The following is an 18,658-nucleotide window of genomic DNA, read 5'->3' on the forward strand; positions in this document are numbered from 1 at the left end:
ACTGGTTTATTCTATTTTTTTCCCTCTTCTTCTTCCTCTCCCCTTTCTTTCATTTCTTATTTCAATTTTTTTTTTCATTTTCATATTCATATTCATATTCATATTCATATTCATATTCATATTCATATTCATTTTCATTTGGTCTGTTTTATAAATATCATCATTTTGTACATAATATAACTCCCCCTCCTCTATTCTACCTACTACTACCCTTGGGTATTATTTCTTACTCTTGTGAACTCTTCCACTATCCTTGACAGCTTCCATCTGCTCGTTGTTCTTTTTTATTTTTTTCATCGTCTTTTTTTTCTTCTTTTCCTTCTTCAATGGCTTAAGATTATGTGCAAGCCCACGAGCTTCGAGCAGTGCAACCCGCGCTGCATTTTCTTCGGAACCATCGTTGAGAACAACTAGCCCAACTTGCTTATCCACTGGCCCATCGCATACAAGACACTTTTCAAGCCCTAATTCTTGTACTGCACTTTCTGCAAACACGTGCCCGCATGGAATAATTGCCACGAACCGGGTTCCACTGGCCTCGGCCACAACGCGTTTCTGGGTAGCTGGGCATATCCAGTCGTTGGGATTTGTACTTTTCCCCATGTGTAGTTCGACTACGTCTTTAAGAGACGTGATTGTAGAGCGGCTGTTGTTGTTGTTATTTTTATTTTTATTGTCAACATTATTAAGTTGGTCGTCACTATGATTCTTTTGATCAAGAAGATACTCTAAAACAGCCTTCTTACTGTATAATCGACCTTTAGAATCACACATTACTCCATCTGGCCCAAGTGGTGCATCACTTAAAGCACATACTGTCCATAAGTACTCATGGTTTAGTGTTTTGGACTGAAATAGATCTGCTGTGGAAGGCCCCTTGTCGCCTGGCTTGACAAGTTCACGTCGTGTTGGAATCGAGCCACCATCGTTCTAATATGGATTATAGTTAGACCAATACTTGAATCATTTGTAAAAAAAAAAAAAAAAAAAAAAAAATTCAGACTTACTCCCATGGTAAAATAGTAATAGTATTAGTATTAGTAGAGTTTATTATTATTGTAAAGTTGGATGTTTGAAAATTAAAGGTTAATAGAAATGGCGGTTTTTTTTTTTTTTTTTTTTTTTTTACACCTCCCTCTTTCTAAAAAAAAAAAATAAATAAAAAAAAAGTTTCAACCTGACATCACACATAAAAATATAGCCAAAAACCAAAAACCAAAAACCAAAAATCAAAGAAACTAACAAATGTCCAAGCACAAAAAAAAACAACTTCCTCTTTCAAATAGGTTTCGGGGATCGCAGAGGAATGCCAATCTTTATGATAACCATGGCCAGTTGGGCTATAGCAGCAACAGTAGCAGTTCTGCGGACAACAACAACAACAACAACAGCAACAATAAGTCTCGAGAATGTCATTTTGTGGGTGAAACAATAGCGGCTTCTTCCAGCAAACATAACAACACTTCTTCTAACTTTGGAGAATTTGCAACCACCGGTACAGTGCCACCGAGAGGCCCAGTAGTCAACCAGAAGAGTGGAGAATTTCTGGTACGACGATTAAATCTTAGTAAAGACCCTCAACCCCAGTCCTTACAGTCTCTACAGTCCCAGCCCCAGTCTCTACAATCTCAGTCATCTTTATTTGCAGCTTCGTCATCTTTACAGACACCTTCTGGTTCTCATCGCAGTCGTCGTTTTAGTAATCTATCGAGGCGGCAAGGGTTTGATGGGTTCCAGGGGGAAGATTTAACGGATGGGTCTCGTGGTGGGATAAACAGAAATACCAGTCACCGAGGAACTACACCTGAGACAGCTGGGTTTGGTCGGTTGAAAAGACCTGAAGAAGTAGGTGCAATGACTTGGCATGGTAGAAAAAGAGTGCGGGATAGTGAAGAGAAAAGTGGAGGATCAGAAAAACGGACTTTTAAATCAACCAGTCAGGGCAAATCTACTCAGCAAGTTTATACGACAACCCCTCCTTCTTTGATCCCAGTTCAGTCGCCAGCCCAAGTTGCAACATCAGTGAGTTTGAAAACATCGATCCCAGTACCAATACCAGATCAACTTATTGTGATAGGAAGTAATCCAGGGTTTGGGGTGAGACGAAGCACGCCGGACGTGCATGTTATTAACCTTGATGAAGAGCCAAGCATTCGGCCAATCAACAACAAAACAGCACATATAAATACCAAAGCCAAGAATATTTTAATGAAGAGTAAATCTGTGACTAAAGAAATTGATAATGAGAAGGAATTTGAGAGTTGTGTTAGTGATAAAGGTGAAGAGAGTAACGATTTCGAGTCTGTATTGTTTGGGGCGGTTGATAAGGCAGCCAGCCAAGCAATGGAAGAATCTGATTCTATACCAATCAAGCAAGAGGAAGAGGAAGAAGAGGATTCTGTAGATCAGAATGCTCTTGCAGTTGTTCAACAGCCATTGTCTATGTTGGTGCCTCCCACAACACAAGCCGTGCCTACGGTGCGCATCAAGACTGAAGAAAATGTGCCTGTGAATAGGGAGAAGATAAAGAAGAAGACTAAGAAGAATAGTGAGGGGAATAAGAATACCACTGTGATTAAGAAAGAAGATGTTGAATCCAGTTGGACTTTTAAAATGGAGAAACACTCTGAAGTCAAGATCAAGAAAGAGGACTCGGAAGAGCCGTTGCATACTGGCATACATGTGGAACCAATAGCTCAAACACAGTTGGAACCCCAAATGACTGTTAGGGTTTGTGCTATATCTGTTACTCCAGCTTCTGTGTCCGAATCTACGAAATATCAAGAGTCAGATCAAGGACTAGAGGTCAAGCAGGAATCTGAAGTTGAGCATAAACAAGAACTGATCCAGGAGCCAAATCTACATCTCAAACAGGAACAGATGAGTCATGTACATGACCCATTACAAAATGATTATTTGGAGAACTTACATGTTGTGTCACAAACAGCCCGCGAGTTGATGGCCATTGGCGAACTTCCGTGGGAACATTGGATGCAGACACCAGAAAAGCCTTTAATTTCACAACCTGTGGACCGCACCAGGTTTTCATCTGCATCAACACCGTTTCTGTATGAAGACGATACTTCAGAGCACACTGCGGATCCTGCAGATCTTGAGGAGCCTGCGGATCCTGTGGATTCTGTGAAGTCTGTGGATTCTGTGGATTCTGTGGATTCTGTGAAGTCTGTGGATCCTGTGGATCCTGTGGATCCTGTGGAGCATGAAGAGCCTGAAGAGCAAGAGTCTGTTTCTGCTACCACTTTGCAACAACAAGAGCCAGATAAATTACTCACCCAAACTACACTGTCTGGACCTGATTTAAAAAGGGAACCGCCATCGCCAGAGCCTGTTCATAAAGACTCACGAATCACTTCAGCATTACAACTTCCGCCGTCACCACCACCTTTCCCTACACATTACGGCTACAACCGGGTCCCGTTTCGAGGGCTACTATCTCTTCGGGCTGCAGACACATCACGGACAGCGCCAATGCCAAGCGATTTACGAGACTTTGAGGCTGCGCGGGCACGGGCTGCTGTAACAATTGACCAAGAACGCACAAATAGACCATTACCACTGTCAACGCTGACTACGGGAGGAATGGTAAGATTCGGGGACTACGCGCTGGCGCCGTGGCACCCAATGACGTACCCTCGTGGCCCAGAGATGTGGTCTACAGCCGCCGCCGCAGAAGCAGCTGATGCAGGTGCAGCAGGTACAGGTGCAGCAGGTACAGGTGCAGCAGCAGCAGCAGCAGCCCACGACATCCATGTGTGTCCGTATTGCTTCAAGTACATGCCAGAGGGTGCGCAGGCGCGCCGCCATGCACTCAAGTGCGCGAAACCTCCGCCTGGATGCGAGGTATACCGACGTGGACAGGTTTCAGTGTACGAGGTGGACGGTGCGCAGGAGCCGGTATATTGTATGGATTTGTGTTTGCTTGCAAAACTTTTCCTTGGGTCCAAGTCGCGATGCGTGGTTGGCCAGTTTTTGTTCTACGTGCTTGTTGTGAGAGATGATGAAGACAATTCTGCTCCCAAGTTTGGTGCGTATTTTTCCAAGGAAAAACAAAGACGGAGGGGACCGCATTATAACTTGTCTTGCATTCTGACATTCCCATTGGCTCAGCAGTGTGGGTTGGGATCATTTTTGATTGAGTTTTCGTACCTGCTGTCGCGGGTAGAGGGTGTTCCAGGAACGCCGGAGAAGCCGTTGTCTGCAAGCGGGCGCGCGGCGTACCGGCGGTATTGGTCGGCGGCTGTGTGTTATTCGCTGCAGGAGGCCATGACGGCTGGTGATACTGGGGTATCTATTACACGGTTGTCTCTGAGCACAGGGATGGCAGCTGGGGATGTTGTATATGCGCTTGAGCGGCTTGGGTTTTTAGTGTGGGCGGATACTGAGGAGGGAGAGGAAGGAGAAGAAGATGATGAGAAGGAAGAGGAGGAGGACGATGATCAGGACAATGAGGTTAGCAATTGGAGCTTCGAGGACGAGAAGGTTGAGGAAGGTGTAGTGAGTGGAGAAGGGTTGGGTTCTATGGAGGACAACAGGAGGGGATATGAAGACGAAGACCGTGATCGTGACCGAGACCGAGACCGGGACACTGGAGAGTGTTTTGTGGGTGTTTCAGAGTCTGAGGAAGGAATTGATGGGCGAAGGAAGTTTCGAAGAGGGAGAGGTGGTTATGGTAGTCGGGCGACTCGGTCAGGTTTAGGATTGCGAAGACATCAGCATCAGCATCTACATCAGCAGAATCAGCGGAAGCAGTTTCGGCATGGAGTCCGGCAGCAGGAACTGCAGAGTCGACGGCAGTTTGCCTTGAGAGTTGTGAGGGATATTGTAGAGGCTACAATTACAGAGTGGGAGCAGGTCCATGGGCGCGGACAAATGTCTGGGGTCCGGGCGTGTCGAGACGCAGGCCCATTACGGGTAGATCCTGGGCGGCTTGTGTGGGTGCCTTATAATGGTGGGGTAACGTTTGGAGAGGATGTTGAGGATGAGTATGAAGAGGGGAATAATGAGAGTGATGGAGATTATGAGGAAGACCCGGAGGAAGACCCGGAGGAAGTTGGGACTGAGGGAGAAGAAGAAGAAGAAGAAAACGAAGAAAAAGAAGAGGGTGAGGATGTTGGTAAGGGAGGGGTCAGAGTCGGTGCTGGTGCTGGTGCTGGTACCGATGACGGTCACGGTCACGGTCACGGTCACGGTCACGGTCACGAAGCTGAGGATGAAGAAGGCAGGGATGAAGGTGGCAATGGCAGATCGGGTGATTTGGGAGAGGAGCAGGGTGGTGATGAAGGTGCCGAGTCAGATACCGTGATGGAGGATGTTGTTGTTGTAGGAGAAGAGCAAGAACAAGAACAAGAACAAGAAGATGAACAAAAAGATGAACAAAAAGATGAACAAAAAGATGAACAAAAAGATGAACAAAAAGATGAACAAAAAGATGAACAAAAAGATGAACAAGAAGATGAACAAGAAGATGAACAAGAAGATGAACAAGAAGATGAACAAGAAGATGAACAAGAAGATGAACAAGAAGATGAACAAGAAGATGAACAAGAAGATGAACAAGAAGATGAACAAGAAGATGAACAAGAAGATGAACAAGAAGATGAACAAGAAGATGAACAAGAAGATGAACAAGAAGATGAACAAGAAGATGAACAAGAAGATGAACAAGAAGATGAACAAGAAGATGAACAAGAACAAAAAGAAGATGAAATTGGTATTGGTGTTGACAGAGGACCCGATACCAGGGAATGGACCGAGACGTGGGTACGTAAGCCCCGGCGGCGTCGGCCCACTCGGCCCTTTATAAGTTGATATGAGATGAGATGAGATGAGATGAGATGAGATGAGATGAGATGAGATGAGATGAGTGTGGGTTAGGGTTTAATTTAATTTAATTTAATTTAATTTAATTTAATTTAATTTAATTTAATTTAATTTTACTTAACTTAATTTAATTATTTTTTTAAAAGTGGCAGATTCAAAGATTTTTGCAGATTTAATTGAAGTTAAAAAAAAATTTAAGTGCAAATTTCTATTGGATAAACAAAACCAATTTTTATTATTATCATCATTAGTAATAATATTATTAATTAATGTCTATATATTTATGTCTATAAGGCTAAACGTGGGGCAAGTGGGACTTTTTGAAAAAAAAAAAAAAAATGGAAGAAATGCAAAAAAAAATCTAAAAAGGTCAATCTACAAAAAATAAAATAAAAATAAAAAAAAATAAAATTGAAAAAAAAAAAAAGAGAGAGAGAAAAAAATATCAATCAAAGCCAGCCAGCAAAATCAATCTGCCGAATTGCATCCTCGCAAAAGGCAGGGTCATGTAGTAATGCCGGTTGGTTGTAGTTCGGGTTGTTGTTATCATTATCATTGTAATTGTAATTGTCGTTGTCATTGTCATTGTCATCATTGTGATTGTCATCATTGTAATTGTCGTCATTATCATTATCATTGTCAGCAAGATACATGGCATCAAGCTGGTTGTGGAAAGGTTTTCTGTGAACAAGGTCTACAATAGAGTGGAGTCTTGCATGAGTTCGGACAGGGTATCCCGATGATGTTAAAGTATTGTTGTTGTTGTTTGTTTCTGGGTTATTTACAGAAGAACCATTTGTATATTGTGAATTGAGAGGTTGCTGCTGTCGTTGCTGCTGCTGAGGTAGCGGCGGGGGTTGTGCATCAAGATCGATTCGGGGGGGATCAAAAATCACATGGTGAGTATAAGACGCAATTGGCAAAGCGCGAAGTACACGTTTAAGAGCTTTGCGTTTGTGTGCATGGGGGGCCCATGTGGGCGGTAGTTTTGTTGCAATGAAAATCTGACGAAGACCAGAAACACTAGATACTAAGCGTTGGAGACAATGGGAGACTGGGAAAAATTTTCCGGCAGAAGAAATCTGGAGATACTCTAAAGAATCAAGGAAACAAGCATGGTAAAGAACAGCCTCGAAAAAAACATGAGCAAGAAGTAAGTATGCTTCGTTGACACAGAGACTCAAGTGGTGCTGGAAATCAAAAATGCGTACAGGCTGAGGTTCTGCTAATAAACCCAAAAGCTCAACAACAGGGTTAATAGCAGAAGGCGAAGAAGTCTGAAGAGATTGGCCTACGGAATCAACAAGGGCCTCCATGACTCTAGCAGAAAGTTTAGGTTGCTGGTCATAATTTTGTGATGGGCTATTCAAGTTCCCCTGGGAATCTGTTGGGAGTGGTTTTGGGTGGTCGAGGTAATCTTTACGAACAATTCGTAGAAAAGGAGCAATTTTCTGGCGGTAGAGAAAGTGTTGTTGTAAGTGAAGACACACGAGGATCCGTTTAGGTCTGTGAAGAGCCAAGCTACGGCGAAATCTGCGGAAAAACTCAGCCATATCGTCATCACCAGTGGCTGCAACTGCGGCGGTGACAAGAGAGTCGATACGAAGTTCGAGAAGAACAAGGCGTGGTAGAGCAGCACGGCCACCAAAGGCACGATGGAAAACACAGGGGGCTAGGCCCAGTTCGTTATGTGTCAGAATACGGGCTCGAGGGAAAGAAAAGACTGCGAGAAGAGTGGGGAGATCTACACAATGACCACGGGCAGCAGGGGCTGGGCCTGCGTGGCATTCAAGGTCTGTGACAACAGGAATGGCAAATTTGTCAGCCATGGGGGATGGTGATGAGGATGAAGAGGATGAATTAGGTATAAAGTGTGATGCAGCGGAGAGGCATTCGATAGCTGGGGATGTTGGTGGTAAAACAAATGCGTGAGGGACATAACGGAATCTAACGACACAAGTACGGAGGGTAGTTGCTGGGATATCAGCAAGTGAGCGGAAAGCTGAATTTATGCAAAGGATTGTAGATGAGGATGATGATGAAGGATGTTGGGAGGATGATGAAGAGGAGGAAGAGGAATTAAATGCAGGAAGGTCAGGAAGGGCAAAGTCGACTAGAATTACGAGGGTACGGAGGCTCGGAAGGTCAGCGTGGTGTTTTGCAAGAAGAGCAAGGCCTGGAGGGGTTTGAACATGATCTCGAGATTTGGGGAGGAAACAGTAGAGGTCTAAAGCTGTGACAGATTCTCTAAGGTCATAAAAGAATTCTTGTCTTGGTCTATTTTTCCTGAGCATATGAAATACCGGGTTAGATAGGGATGATAGGGATGATAGTGACGAAGGTGAAGAAGAATAAGAAGAAGAAGATGATGACGATGATGATGATGATAAATAGGTATAGTGTCTGATTGAGATTTGAAGGTACGGCTGGAGAGATGAGTAGAAACGAGACTCGCGTAGACCATCATAGTTGTGAAGTCCTGGAGTAAGGTCGAGTAGAATGGCTCTAAGACGTCCATAGTATCTACGGTCGAATCTCCAAGTGGCCAGTTGAGCTCTACGATGTTCAGTGTCGACGATTGCTGGGGCTATGGAGATTATTGAGACTTTATGAGCTGGGAACCAAGAGTATTTGTAAGGTTTTAAGAGTGCTTTTAGTGGGGCTTTTGGTAGTGGAGAGTCTGTATAAGAGTTGTTATTATTTAAGTTGTTATGAGATTTGTTAGATCTGTTAGATCTGTTAGATTTTTTATGAGATTTATGAGAGTTTGGGACTATAAGAACGCGATGCCAATGGGAGTAACGAAGAGCTTTGCGAAGAGTCGAACAAGACTGGGCAAGAGCTTTTGTATCATTTGGATGAAGAAACGTAGCAAGAGTTTGTAAGAGATGATCTGGAAGTGATTGAATTGATTGAATTGATTGAATTGATTGAATTGATTGAATTGAATTGTTACTATTACTGTTAATGTTAATTTTATTGATACTGTTACTGTTAATGTTAATATTATGTGTTGAAAGGAGTTGCGGGTTTAGCAGCGGGGCAGATGGACGTTCCATGTGAGTATTGAAAGTTTGTTTTTTATTTTATTTTGTTTATTTTGTTTATTTGTTATTATTATTGGTGCGTAGTGATGAAGCAAAGAAATTTTAAACTTTTGGTGAGAATTTAAAAGAGAAACAAGAGCAGCATTTGATATAATTAAATAAATGAATGAATAAATGAATGAATGATTAAACGATTAAATGATTAAATTAATGAATAATTTGTTAAAAAAAAAAAAAAAAAAAAAAAAAAAAAAAAAAAAAAAAAAAAAAAAAAAAAAAAAAAAAAAAAAAAGAAGAATTGAAAAAAAAAAAAAAAAAAAAAATTATTTTCGTGTTTTTTTTTTTTTTTTTCAAAATAAATAAAAATAAATTAAATTATTTTTAATTATTTTTAATTAAATACAATTAAATAATATATTTTAATTATAATTATAATAATATTTTTACATTTACATTTATACAATATATATAGATTGAAATAATTATTTTCCTTTGTATTAAAATTATTTTTTTTTAATAACAAAACAAACAAACAAACTTCTTCTTTTTTTTATTTCTTATTTCTTATTTCTTTTTTACTTTAAACACTAAAATAGCGTTTAAAGCAACAGCAACAATAACAACAATAACAACAGCAACAGTAACTTGGTACTTTCTCTTAAAAAAAAAAAAAAAAAAAAGAAGCTGACCAGTGGTGGTGATGATGTTGGTGTTGGTGTTGGTGTTGGTGTTGGTGTCGGTGTCGGTGTTGGTGTTGGTGGTGATGACACGCAGCAAATGCAGCTTTTTTTCTTTCTTTCTTTCTTTCTTTCTTTCTTTCTTTCTTTCTTTCTTTCTTTCTTTCTTTCTTTCTTTCTTTCTTTCTTTCTTTCTTTCTTTCTTTCTTTCTTTCTTTCTTTCTTTAATAAAAGGGGGAGACGCAATTACGGCTGTTGTACTTACTTCTAATACTTTTAATAATAAGTATTAAAAGTAACTCCTACTTTTGATACTTCTACTACTATATACTACCACTACTACTATTGTTGCTGTTGTTGTTGTTGTTGTTGTTGTTGTTGTTGGACATAAAAAATAACCCGCGATATTAGTGACCCTGTAGGATCTGCTCTTGAAGGTATACTAGATCCTACAATAACAGGACGTTTAAATTTAGTTGCCAAAGTAGATGCAATTCTAGTAGCTAGATCAATGGAAGATTCATCAGAAAAAAGTGGTGTAGAAAGGGAATTTGGTAACGCATAGATGAGAGAACCTAAAGTAGAAGAAGTAGATGTTGTTGGAGATAGGTATAAAGTTAAAGTACCTGGTTTAGAAGAAGAAGAAGAAGATGGACTGCTGCTATTGCTACTGGAAAGACTTAAAGAAAAGCCATCGAGAGAATCTGTAGAAACAAATAACATTTGAATGTGCTGGTTGGTTGGTTGGTTGGTTGGTTGGTTGGTTGGTGGTAGTGTCAATAATTATAAAAAGACGTTTTTTTTTTTTTTTTTTTTTTTTTTTTTTTTAAAAAATTAATAAAAAGTTTTAAGGTTTCCTCAAAAAGGTCAACTTGAGGCTGTCTTTTTATTTTTTTTATTTATATTTATATGTCCATACCCACACAAACACAAACACTCACTCACATAAAGTTGAGGCCACGGAACCCGTCCGGTCTTTCCTTCTTTCTTTCTTTCTTTCTTTCTCGGTTCAAGTACCGCCGGAACCCAAATTATTATGACAGTAACACTCTTCTCTCCTCCTCCATCCAAAAAAAAAAAAAAAAAAAAAAAAAAAAAAAAAAGAGTCACAATCACATATACCCGAAAGCCGCTCCTCCTACTGTTGTTGTCCCTTTTTTTTTTTTTTTTACGTGACAAAACCTTTTTTTTTTTTTTTTTTTTTTTTATTTTTTTTTGCCCTCCCCCATTTAAAAAAAAAATAAAAAAAAACCCTCACCTTTCCATCTCTTTTTTTTTTTTCCACCAACCCACCCAACCAACCAACCAACATGCTTGCAAGATCATTCCAAAGATCAAAAGGCTTGCTAAGGACTACCCGAGCACTGTCCTCTCGTGCAGGCTCTTCTATCCCCTTTGTCCCACTTGTCTCAGAAACCGGCTTTGTCGGTGCCGTTGGAAATACCCCACTACTACGTCTCAACTCACTCTCAAAGGAAACAGGTGCAAATATTTATGGTAAAGCTGAATTCCTTAACCCAGGAGGTTCCGTCAAAGATCGTGCTGCTCTCTATATCATCCAAGATGCAGAGAAAAGAGGTCTTATCAAACCTGGAGGAACTATTGTTGAAGGAACTGCAGGAAATACAGGTATTGGTCTAGCCCATGTGTGTCGTGCCAGAGGTTACAATTGCGTCATCTATATGCCCAATACCCAATCACCTGCTAAAATCTCCCATCTTAAACTTCTCGGTGCTGAAGTCCACCCAGTCCCTGCAGTTCCTCTCGCAGACCCTAATAACTATAACCATCAAGCACGTCGTCATGCTGAGTCTCTTGATAATGCCGTCTGGACTAACCAGTTCGATAATATTGCAAATCGTCAGGCTCATATTGAAACAACAGGCCCTGAGATTTGGGCTCAAACTGATGGCACCGTGACTGCTTTTACTTGCGCAACAGGTACTGGTGGTTCATTTGCAGGCACCTCGCGATACCTTAAGGACATTTCCAATGGTAAAGTCCAGGCATGGCTAGCAGACCCCCCAGGTTCTGTACTTTATTCATACATCAACTCTGGGAAACTTGAGCGTACTGGTGATGGGTCCATTACAGAAGGCATTGGTCAAGGTAGAGTCACAGATAACCTTAAGCCTGACTTGGAAATCATTGATGGTGCATTGCATATTCCTGATGCTGATACCATTCGTATGGTTTATCGTTTACTTGATGAGGAAGGCTTATTCCTAGGTGCTTCTTCTTGTCTTAACGTGGTGGCTGCCTATGACTTGGCCAAGAAATTGGGACCCGAATCTACCATTGTGACACTGCTTTGTGATGGTGCCGATCGTTATGCTGAGCGGTTGTTTTCTGAATCCTGGCTTAAGTCCAAGAACCTCTACAATGAGCTTCCTCCTCATCTTCTCAAGTACGTTGCATTTGATTGATTAAAATATAGGAAAGATAGAAAGTAGAATTAAAGAAAGAATAAAAAAAGAAAGAAAGAATAAAAATAAAAATAAAAATAAAAAAATAAAAAAATAAAAAAATAAAAAAATAAAAAAATAAAAAATTTTAAAGAAAATAATCTGGGGTTCTCCTAGTGACGGATGGTTCGCCTGCACGCGGGCTCGGGTCAAATTGAATCAAATGACGTAGCTCCATTCGATCATCAATCTCCATGATAGCTGCCTGGTTACCACATCGATAACAATAATTAGGAGCACTAAAGATTGTAATCACTTGGTTTTCTTGAGACCACTGGAACCCCTCCATCACCAACTGGTGTGCTCTGGCCACTAATGAAAGTCCATTCACATGATTAAAGTTAGCACTAATATCTTGACCAAATGTATATCCTGCTCCACGCGGAGATATCCCCCACCCACATCGGTCATCTGGGTCAGACCATAGTAAATCACACATGGGACCTTCATGGGGGACTTCTTGTACCCGGTCCAATGCCCGGATATCGTCTAGTTTATCAATGGCAGGAGATAATCCACCATGTAAACAAAAGACTTGTCCCTCAATGAGGGCTGTGAGTGGTAAGTAATCAAACAAGTCTGTAAACATTTTCCATACATTTGCAGTTCCATATTTGCGCAAACACTCATCGTAGAATCCATATACCTGTGTAATTTGTCGGGATTCATGGTTCCCTCTTAGAATGGTGATACGGGCCGGGTATCTAATTTTGAGGGCTACTAGTAGTGATACTGTTTCTACAGAGTAGTATCCACGGTCCACATAATCTCCCATAAATAAGTAATTTGTATCTGGACATGCGCCACCAATGCGAAATAGTTCTTCTAAGTCATGGAATTGCCCATGGATGTCGCCGCACACTGTCACGGGACATGCTACAGGTCGTACATTTGATTCTTCGGCCACCACTTCACGCGCAAGATCACACATGGTTCGGATGGTTGCTTCTGGTAATGGTTCGCATCGGTGCAGTTGAGCAATCCACGCGTCAACGTCTGCAATTGCACGAGAATCCACCAGTGCATCACTGAGGTAATATCGTGCTGGGTTTGATAAGTAAGCCGACACAGGGGTTGTAGTAGATGTAGTATTAGAAGTAGTAGTAGTAGTAGTAGTAGTAGTAGTTTGTTGTTGTTGTTGTTGTTTTGGATCATCTTCAGCCATATCAATGTCAGAATTAGAAAGACCTGTAGAAGAAGAAGAAGAAGCATCTGCCATGACAATATCGTGAGAGCTCATTTTTAAGAAGACAGAGTTTTTTTTATTTTTATTTTTTTGTAAAAGAAGGAGGTTGTTGTTATTTTTATTTTAAATGTTTTAATATTTTTATAAATATATATATAAAAGAAGAAGAAGAAGAAGAAGAAGAAGAAGAAGAAAAAAAAAAAAAAAAAAGTTGTTTGTTTGGGTGTTGAAATTCTTTTTGCAACTTTTTTTTGTTATCAGCCAGCCAGCCAGCCAGCCAGCCAGCTAGACAAACAAACAAACAAACAGCCACCTAACTTACCCAACTTTTAAGCAAAAAGCAAACAATAAAACTAAATTATCTTAATAAAATAATAATTATTATAAATTAATAATAATAAATTAAATTAATAAATTAATAAAATTAATGAAAGACAGGGTAACTTTACAAGGCGTCAAACTAAAACTAAAAAAAAAAATAATTAAAAAAATTCCACTGCCGCCTTCGCCTTGCCACCCACCTAAACAATACACACAAACTCACACACACACACACACACACACAGAAGAATTTTTTTTTTTTTTTTTTTTCACCACCACTACTAACCTTTTTAAAAATCAAATCATTTACTATTATCACATCACATCCACCACCAAAAAAAAAATAAAAAAAAAAAATGTCCCGACCACCAAAGACCCGTCAGAAACCTCAGCAGAAACAACAACTACAACAACAACAACAGGCAAAACAGGCCTCCGGAACATCAGTTAAAAAGTCATCATCATCATCATTATGCTGCGCTAATCGTACATTCTCATGTAGAATCACATCCTTAATCTTCAAGTATGTTTTTTTTAACTACTTACCTAACTATCTATCTATCTATCTATCTATCTATCTATCTATCTATCTATCTATCTATCTATCTATCTATCTATCTATCTATCTATCTATCTAACTAACTAACTCATTATCTTCCTAAAGAATCTTCATCTATTATACAGCCTTTTTGGCCATTTGGCGTTGTAAAAAACCTACAAGCTCATCAGACCCAGCTCTTTGCGTCCCAATCAGATCTGCTTATACTGCATTGACTCCGGTCCTTGAACCATACATTCAACCTGCACAGCAATACTACTCAGCTCATGCTAAACCTCACGTCGATGCCCTAGTCGCCACCATCCAGCCCCACGCAACCACTGCAAAAATTGCCCTCGAGTCTCAGTACCAGACTCGCATTGTTCCACTCATTGAGCCCTATACTTCAAAAGTTTCCGATCTCTATACCCATCATGTCACTCCACACATTCAAGTCGCCTCCAATTGGTATACAACCAATGTTGAGCCTAAAATCAACTCTGCCAAGGAAAAACTTGATCCTCTTTGTAAATCATTCCATAAAAATTCCGCAATTGCCTACGATAAACTTCACGCTTTGGTCTTACAACCAGGAATTAAACATGCCAATACTGGCCTTGCCCATGCCCAGTCTACTTTAATCCCTGCTGCCATAAAACATTTGAAAACTGCTGCAAATTATTCTCTCGACCAAATTAAGCGTGCATGGACAATAGTCGTGGTTGGCCACGTGTCGCCTAGAGTTTCTCAAGTCTATCATCAAAATGTCGAGCCTCAAGTCGTTAAGGTTATCGATCGTATCTTTCAAAATGGTGCTGAAGATGAAAAGTCTGAGACATTACTACAGGAAACTTTGGCTTCAACCGTGGCTTCAGATTTTATTCAAGATAAGGAGGTTTCTTCCCAGGTTGATTCTGTTGAATCGGTCGAATCCGTTGAATCTGTAGAATCCGTTGAATCTGTTAAATCTGTCGAATCTAACCCCTCTGAACCACTAGCATCCTCTGCTGATCCTGCCTCAGAATCTTCATCAGAACCACCCTTCTCTAAAAAGCCCCTTGAATTCACTTTTGAAGAAGAACTTAACAATTGGAAACGCGTCGTTGGATTTACAACTTCTCAAGCCATTGCTGAGTTTCTCCAAGATACCAATGCCGAAAGGGCCCGCTTAATTGAAGAAGCCCGCCCGGAATTTACCCGCCTTCTCCAAGCCCTCCAAAAACGCCAACACAATGGTTACGTTGAACTCAAAAAACTCATCAACAACCTCGAATCTAAAGTCAATGATGTTCTTGAAGATAAAACACACAACAAGGAGGGCTTCCCATATACCCCTGAATCCATCCAAGCCGTTTTTAAGGAACATGCCGCTTATATCCGTGACGCCACCAAAGCCGTACACAAGTACGCCGAAGACTTTGCGCAATTAGCCATCGACAATACTGAGAAAATCCGAGCAGCAACCATCGATACTCTTGACGAATTCGCCGACGTGACGCTGCAGGAGGTGGGCCGTAAGTTAGTGTCTTCATCATCTGATGAGAAGAAGAAGAAGAAAAATGTAAAGAAGAATGTGCCGCTAAATGAAGACTATGCCCAAGCGGGCGCCTCTCCAGAAGATGAAAACCTCGAATGGACTCGCTGGAAAGAATACCGCAAGCTCAAGGACCGTATCCTCACATCCCGCCGCGAAATCTCCGAGTTCAATGTCCCCATGGAGGATATCAACAAGGTCCTGCGACAGGGCCAAGAAACGGCAAATATCCTCGCAAAGGAGGCCGCCCAGTACCTCTCCGATCTCAAGGGCAAGTCCGATTACTTGTTTATCCAGTACCTTAATGCTGGTGAAAAGAAGAAAAGTGAGCAAAAGGATGTTGATGATGATATTATCTATTATGAGGCCAAAGATGAGGAGCCTGAAGAGTTGGTGAATTCGTCTTCCTCTTCCTCTTCATCTTCATCCTCTTCGTCTTCATCAAATGCCACTTTCTCAACCTCCACTTCAACCTCTACTTCTACTTCTGCCTCTACTTCTATTTCCAACGACGACGGAGAAGAAGAAGTTCTCGAGGAGTATGAAATTGATGTTGATGTTGAGGTTTCTACATCTACTCAAACCAGAACAGTAACAGTCAAGAAATCTACATAATGATGATGATGATGATGATGATAATAATAATAATAATATTAATAATAAATAATAAATAATTAAATTAAATTAAATAAAATAAAATATATTTTTTTTCTTCTTTCAACAATTGAAATAATAATAACAATAATAACAATTTACCTATCGAAAGAAAAACGTACTTAAATATATATACAAAAACTCGCGTAACTGTATCTCCGTACTGTAGTAAGTACTCAACGGTCCCTGCACCACCGAACTCAATTGACTAAAATGGGAAAACTCATGTGTTTTTGAGGCTGTGATGGAGTATTCAAGTTCTTTTACTTCACGTAAATAACAAATTTGTTAAAAAAAAAAAAAAAAAAAAAAGCATTTAACATTAACATTAACATTACTAAAAACACAAATTATATTCTATTGAAAATTCTCTAACTTTTTCTTTTTCTTTTTTTTGGATTCATTTCTTTTTCAACCGAGGTATAATCACTTGTACAAACACAAACCATAATGCAATCAATATACTAAAACCTCCCAACCCAGTGCCAGTCCATTGGGCATTGCGGATTGTTTGTTTCTGTGGTTGGTGTAAATTCTTAGTACTATAATACTCCACAGTTCCTGCAATACCAAGTCCAATAGAAATAGAATAATTAACTACTGTATTTACAATAGATGCTGCAACTCCTTGTTTTTCACGAGGTAAATGTGAGCTTAAAACAACAGTAGAAGCTGGGAAACTCATATCCATACCAAATGGCATACATAAAAGAGAAACAAACATTTGGGCCCAATAGATTTGGTTTGCCGGACGTAAAGCAAGTAATAAGTTACCAACACAAAAGGCGATGGTTGAAATAAGCATAATAAAGGAGGATGGTATACGTGGGATAAGAACTGCAGTAATCATGGATGCTGCAATACCACTTGGGGTTAATGGGACCAGCCGTGCCGTCATGTTGAGCATGGTACGGTGCTCAACATGGAATGCAAATTGGTGCATATAAAAGACCCAGATTCCAAAGGAAGACCAACCACAGGCAATGCACCCTAGAATTGCACCTGTTTCACCCTTAAGCATGGCTGGAGGGACGAGGGGGTTTTCAACCCGGCGTTCAATGAAAATAAAAGCCACAAGAAATAAAACTCCAACAATTAATAAAATGTAAACATAAGGGATATGCCATCCAACAACGGGGCCTTGATTCCAGGCAAAATTAAAAAGAATAAGACCGGTGATACCTGTGAGAGCCCCCCAATAATCAAATGTTTGTTGTTTATTAAAGGCGACCCCAATATGTTGAGGGATTATGAAATATGCAAGTATAGCAACAATGGTACACGCAATTGCTTGTGAATAAAATAGCCAAGGCCATGAGCCAGCAAGTTGGGTAAAAATTCCAGAAAATACAGACCCCACTATAAACCCCGAGGGTGCGACTCCACCAAAACAACACATGACAAAGACTCTGCGTGGACCCATGGGATAATATGCTCCAATGATGCCTACAGCTGTTGGCAGAACAAATGCAGGCCCAATTCCCTGGAGAGCTCTACAAACAGAGAAAAAGATTGAAGATTTTGAGTATGATGCAATACCACAGATAAGTGACCAGAGTCCATACCAAGCCATTCCTGCAATGTACATACGTTTAAGTCCATACATGTCACCGAGTCTTCCTGCTATAAGAATAAATGTTCCCACTGTTAATGAAAATGCAGATGAAAACCATGAAATCTCTCCTGGTGTCGACACATTAAAAGTTTGTGGAATGGCCTGGTATGTGACTATAGTCTGTGCCACTGAAGCTTGTGTGAAAAGTTGTGCAATACATAACAAAACCACAAATAGAATCTCGTGAGGTAAACTGATAAGGTCCCATGGTGGTGACGGGTCCAACATACCTTCGATATGGGACGATGCACGCGACACAGGAGCCGAGAGGGAGGGTGAATCTTGGTCATTTTTATTTCGTAAAGGTTGATCTGTAGGTGAGTTGAATGTAGCAGGATCTTCTTCTAAAGATCGTTTTCCATCATCTTTTTCATTGTAATTGTATGTGCGAAGGGTATCAAGCATTGTGTACGGAATGGGTAGTAAAAGGAAGTATTGAGGATGATGGGAGGATCAGGAGGGAGAAAATGATCTTTTATAGCATTTGATGATGGAGTCTAGATCAGTTTAGTTAGGCCGCTTATTAAGGGTAGTAGTAATAATAATAATAATCTGAAAGGGGGTTTTTTTATTTTTTTTGATTTGTTTTCTTGTTAGAAAGGCCTATTTTAATATTTGAATTGATTTATAAAGAGGGTACAAGAAAAAAAAATTATAATTTACAAATTTGTAAAATATAAAAAAAAAAAACTTGTTTGTTTGTTTGTTTGTTAATGGAGATTATTTTTTTTTTTTTTTTTTTTTTACTTCATCAAAGAATGAATGGATTGAATATTTTTT

The 18,658-nt window shown here is 40.0% G+C and overlaps 8 protein-coding genes across 8 annotated transcripts; 3 read left to right on the forward strand and 5 right to left on the reverse strand.

The window, feature by feature from the left end:
• Positions 1-219: 219 nt before the first annotated feature.
• On the reverse strand, positions 220-1,013 carry SAPINGB_P000576 (uncharacterized protein; the record flags this gene model as incomplete). Its single annotated transcript, XM_031995299.1, has 2 exons — positions 220-930; positions 1,008-1,013. 2 exons carry the CDS (start codon positions 1,011-1,013, stop codon positions 220-222), a joined length of 717 nt encoding a protein of 238 aa, XP_031851190.1.
• A 232-nt stretch (positions 1,014-1,245) lies between these two features.
• SAPINGB_P000577 (uncharacterized protein) lies at positions 1,246-5,829 on the forward strand (the record flags this gene model as incomplete). The annotated part of the gene is made up of 1 exon (XM_031995300.1): positions 1,246-5,829. One exon carries the CDS (start codon positions 1,246-1,248, stop codon positions 5,827-5,829), a length of 4,584 nt encoding a protein of 1,527 aa, XP_031851191.1.
• A 461-nt stretch (positions 5,830-6,290) lies between these two features.
• Positions 6,291-8,900, reverse strand: SAPINGB_P000578 (uncharacterized protein; the record flags this gene model as incomplete). The annotated part of the gene is made up of 1 exon (XM_031995301.1): positions 6,291-8,900. One exon carries the CDS (start codon positions 8,898-8,900, stop codon positions 6,291-6,293), a length of 2,610 nt encoding a protein of 869 aa, XP_031851192.1.
• Positions 8,901-9,907: 1,007 nt separating this feature from the next.
• Positions 9,908-10,288, reverse strand: SAPINGB_P000579 (uncharacterized protein; the record flags this gene model as incomplete). The annotated part of the gene is made up of 1 exon (XM_031995302.1): positions 9,908-10,288. One exon carries the CDS (start codon positions 10,286-10,288, stop codon positions 9,908-9,910), a length of 381 nt encoding a protein of 126 aa, XP_031851193.1.
• Positions 10,289-10,875: 587 nt separating this feature from the next.
• SAPINGB_P000580 (uncharacterized protein) lies at positions 10,876-11,991 on the forward strand (the record flags this gene model as incomplete). The annotated part of the gene is made up of 1 exon (XM_031995303.1): positions 10,876-11,991. One exon carries the CDS (start codon positions 10,876-10,878, stop codon positions 11,989-11,991), a length of 1,116 nt encoding a protein of 371 aa, XP_031851194.1.
• Positions 11,992-12,118: 127 nt separating this feature from the next.
• Positions 12,119-13,270, reverse strand: SAPINGB_P000581 (uncharacterized protein; the record flags this gene model as incomplete). The annotated part of the gene is made up of 1 exon (XM_031995304.1): positions 12,119-13,270. The coding sequence occupies one exon, from the start codon at positions 13,268-13,270 to the stop codon at positions 12,119-12,121; it is 1,152 nt and encodes a 383-aa protein (XP_031851195.1).
• A 623-nt stretch (positions 13,271-13,893) lies between these two features.
• SAPINGB_P000582 (uncharacterized protein) lies at positions 13,894-16,224 on the forward strand (the record flags this gene model as incomplete). The annotated part of the gene is made up of 2 exons (XM_031995305.1): positions 13,894-14,060; positions 14,202-16,224. 2 exons carry the CDS (start codon positions 13,894-13,896, stop codon positions 16,222-16,224), a joined length of 2,190 nt encoding a protein of 729 aa, XP_031851196.1.
• Positions 16,225-16,663: 439 nt separating this feature from the next.
• On the reverse strand, positions 16,664-18,283 carry SAPINGB_P000583 (uncharacterized protein; the record flags this gene model as incomplete). The annotated part of the gene is made up of 1 exon (XM_031995306.1): positions 16,664-18,283. One exon carries the CDS (start codon positions 18,281-18,283, stop codon positions 16,664-16,666), a length of 1,620 nt encoding a protein of 539 aa, XP_031851197.1.
• Between the last annotated feature and the right edge of the window lie 375 nt (positions 18,284-18,658).

The sequence above is a fragment of the Magnusiomyces paraingens genome, assembly GCF_902498895.1.
Source record: "Magnusiomyces paraingens strain CBS 517.90 genome assembly, contig: contig1, whole genome shotgun sequence".
In the NCBI taxonomy this organism is placed as follows: domain Eukaryota; kingdom Fungi; phylum Ascomycota; class Dipodascomycetes; order Dipodascales; family Dipodascaceae; genus Magnusiomyces; species Magnusiomyces paraingens.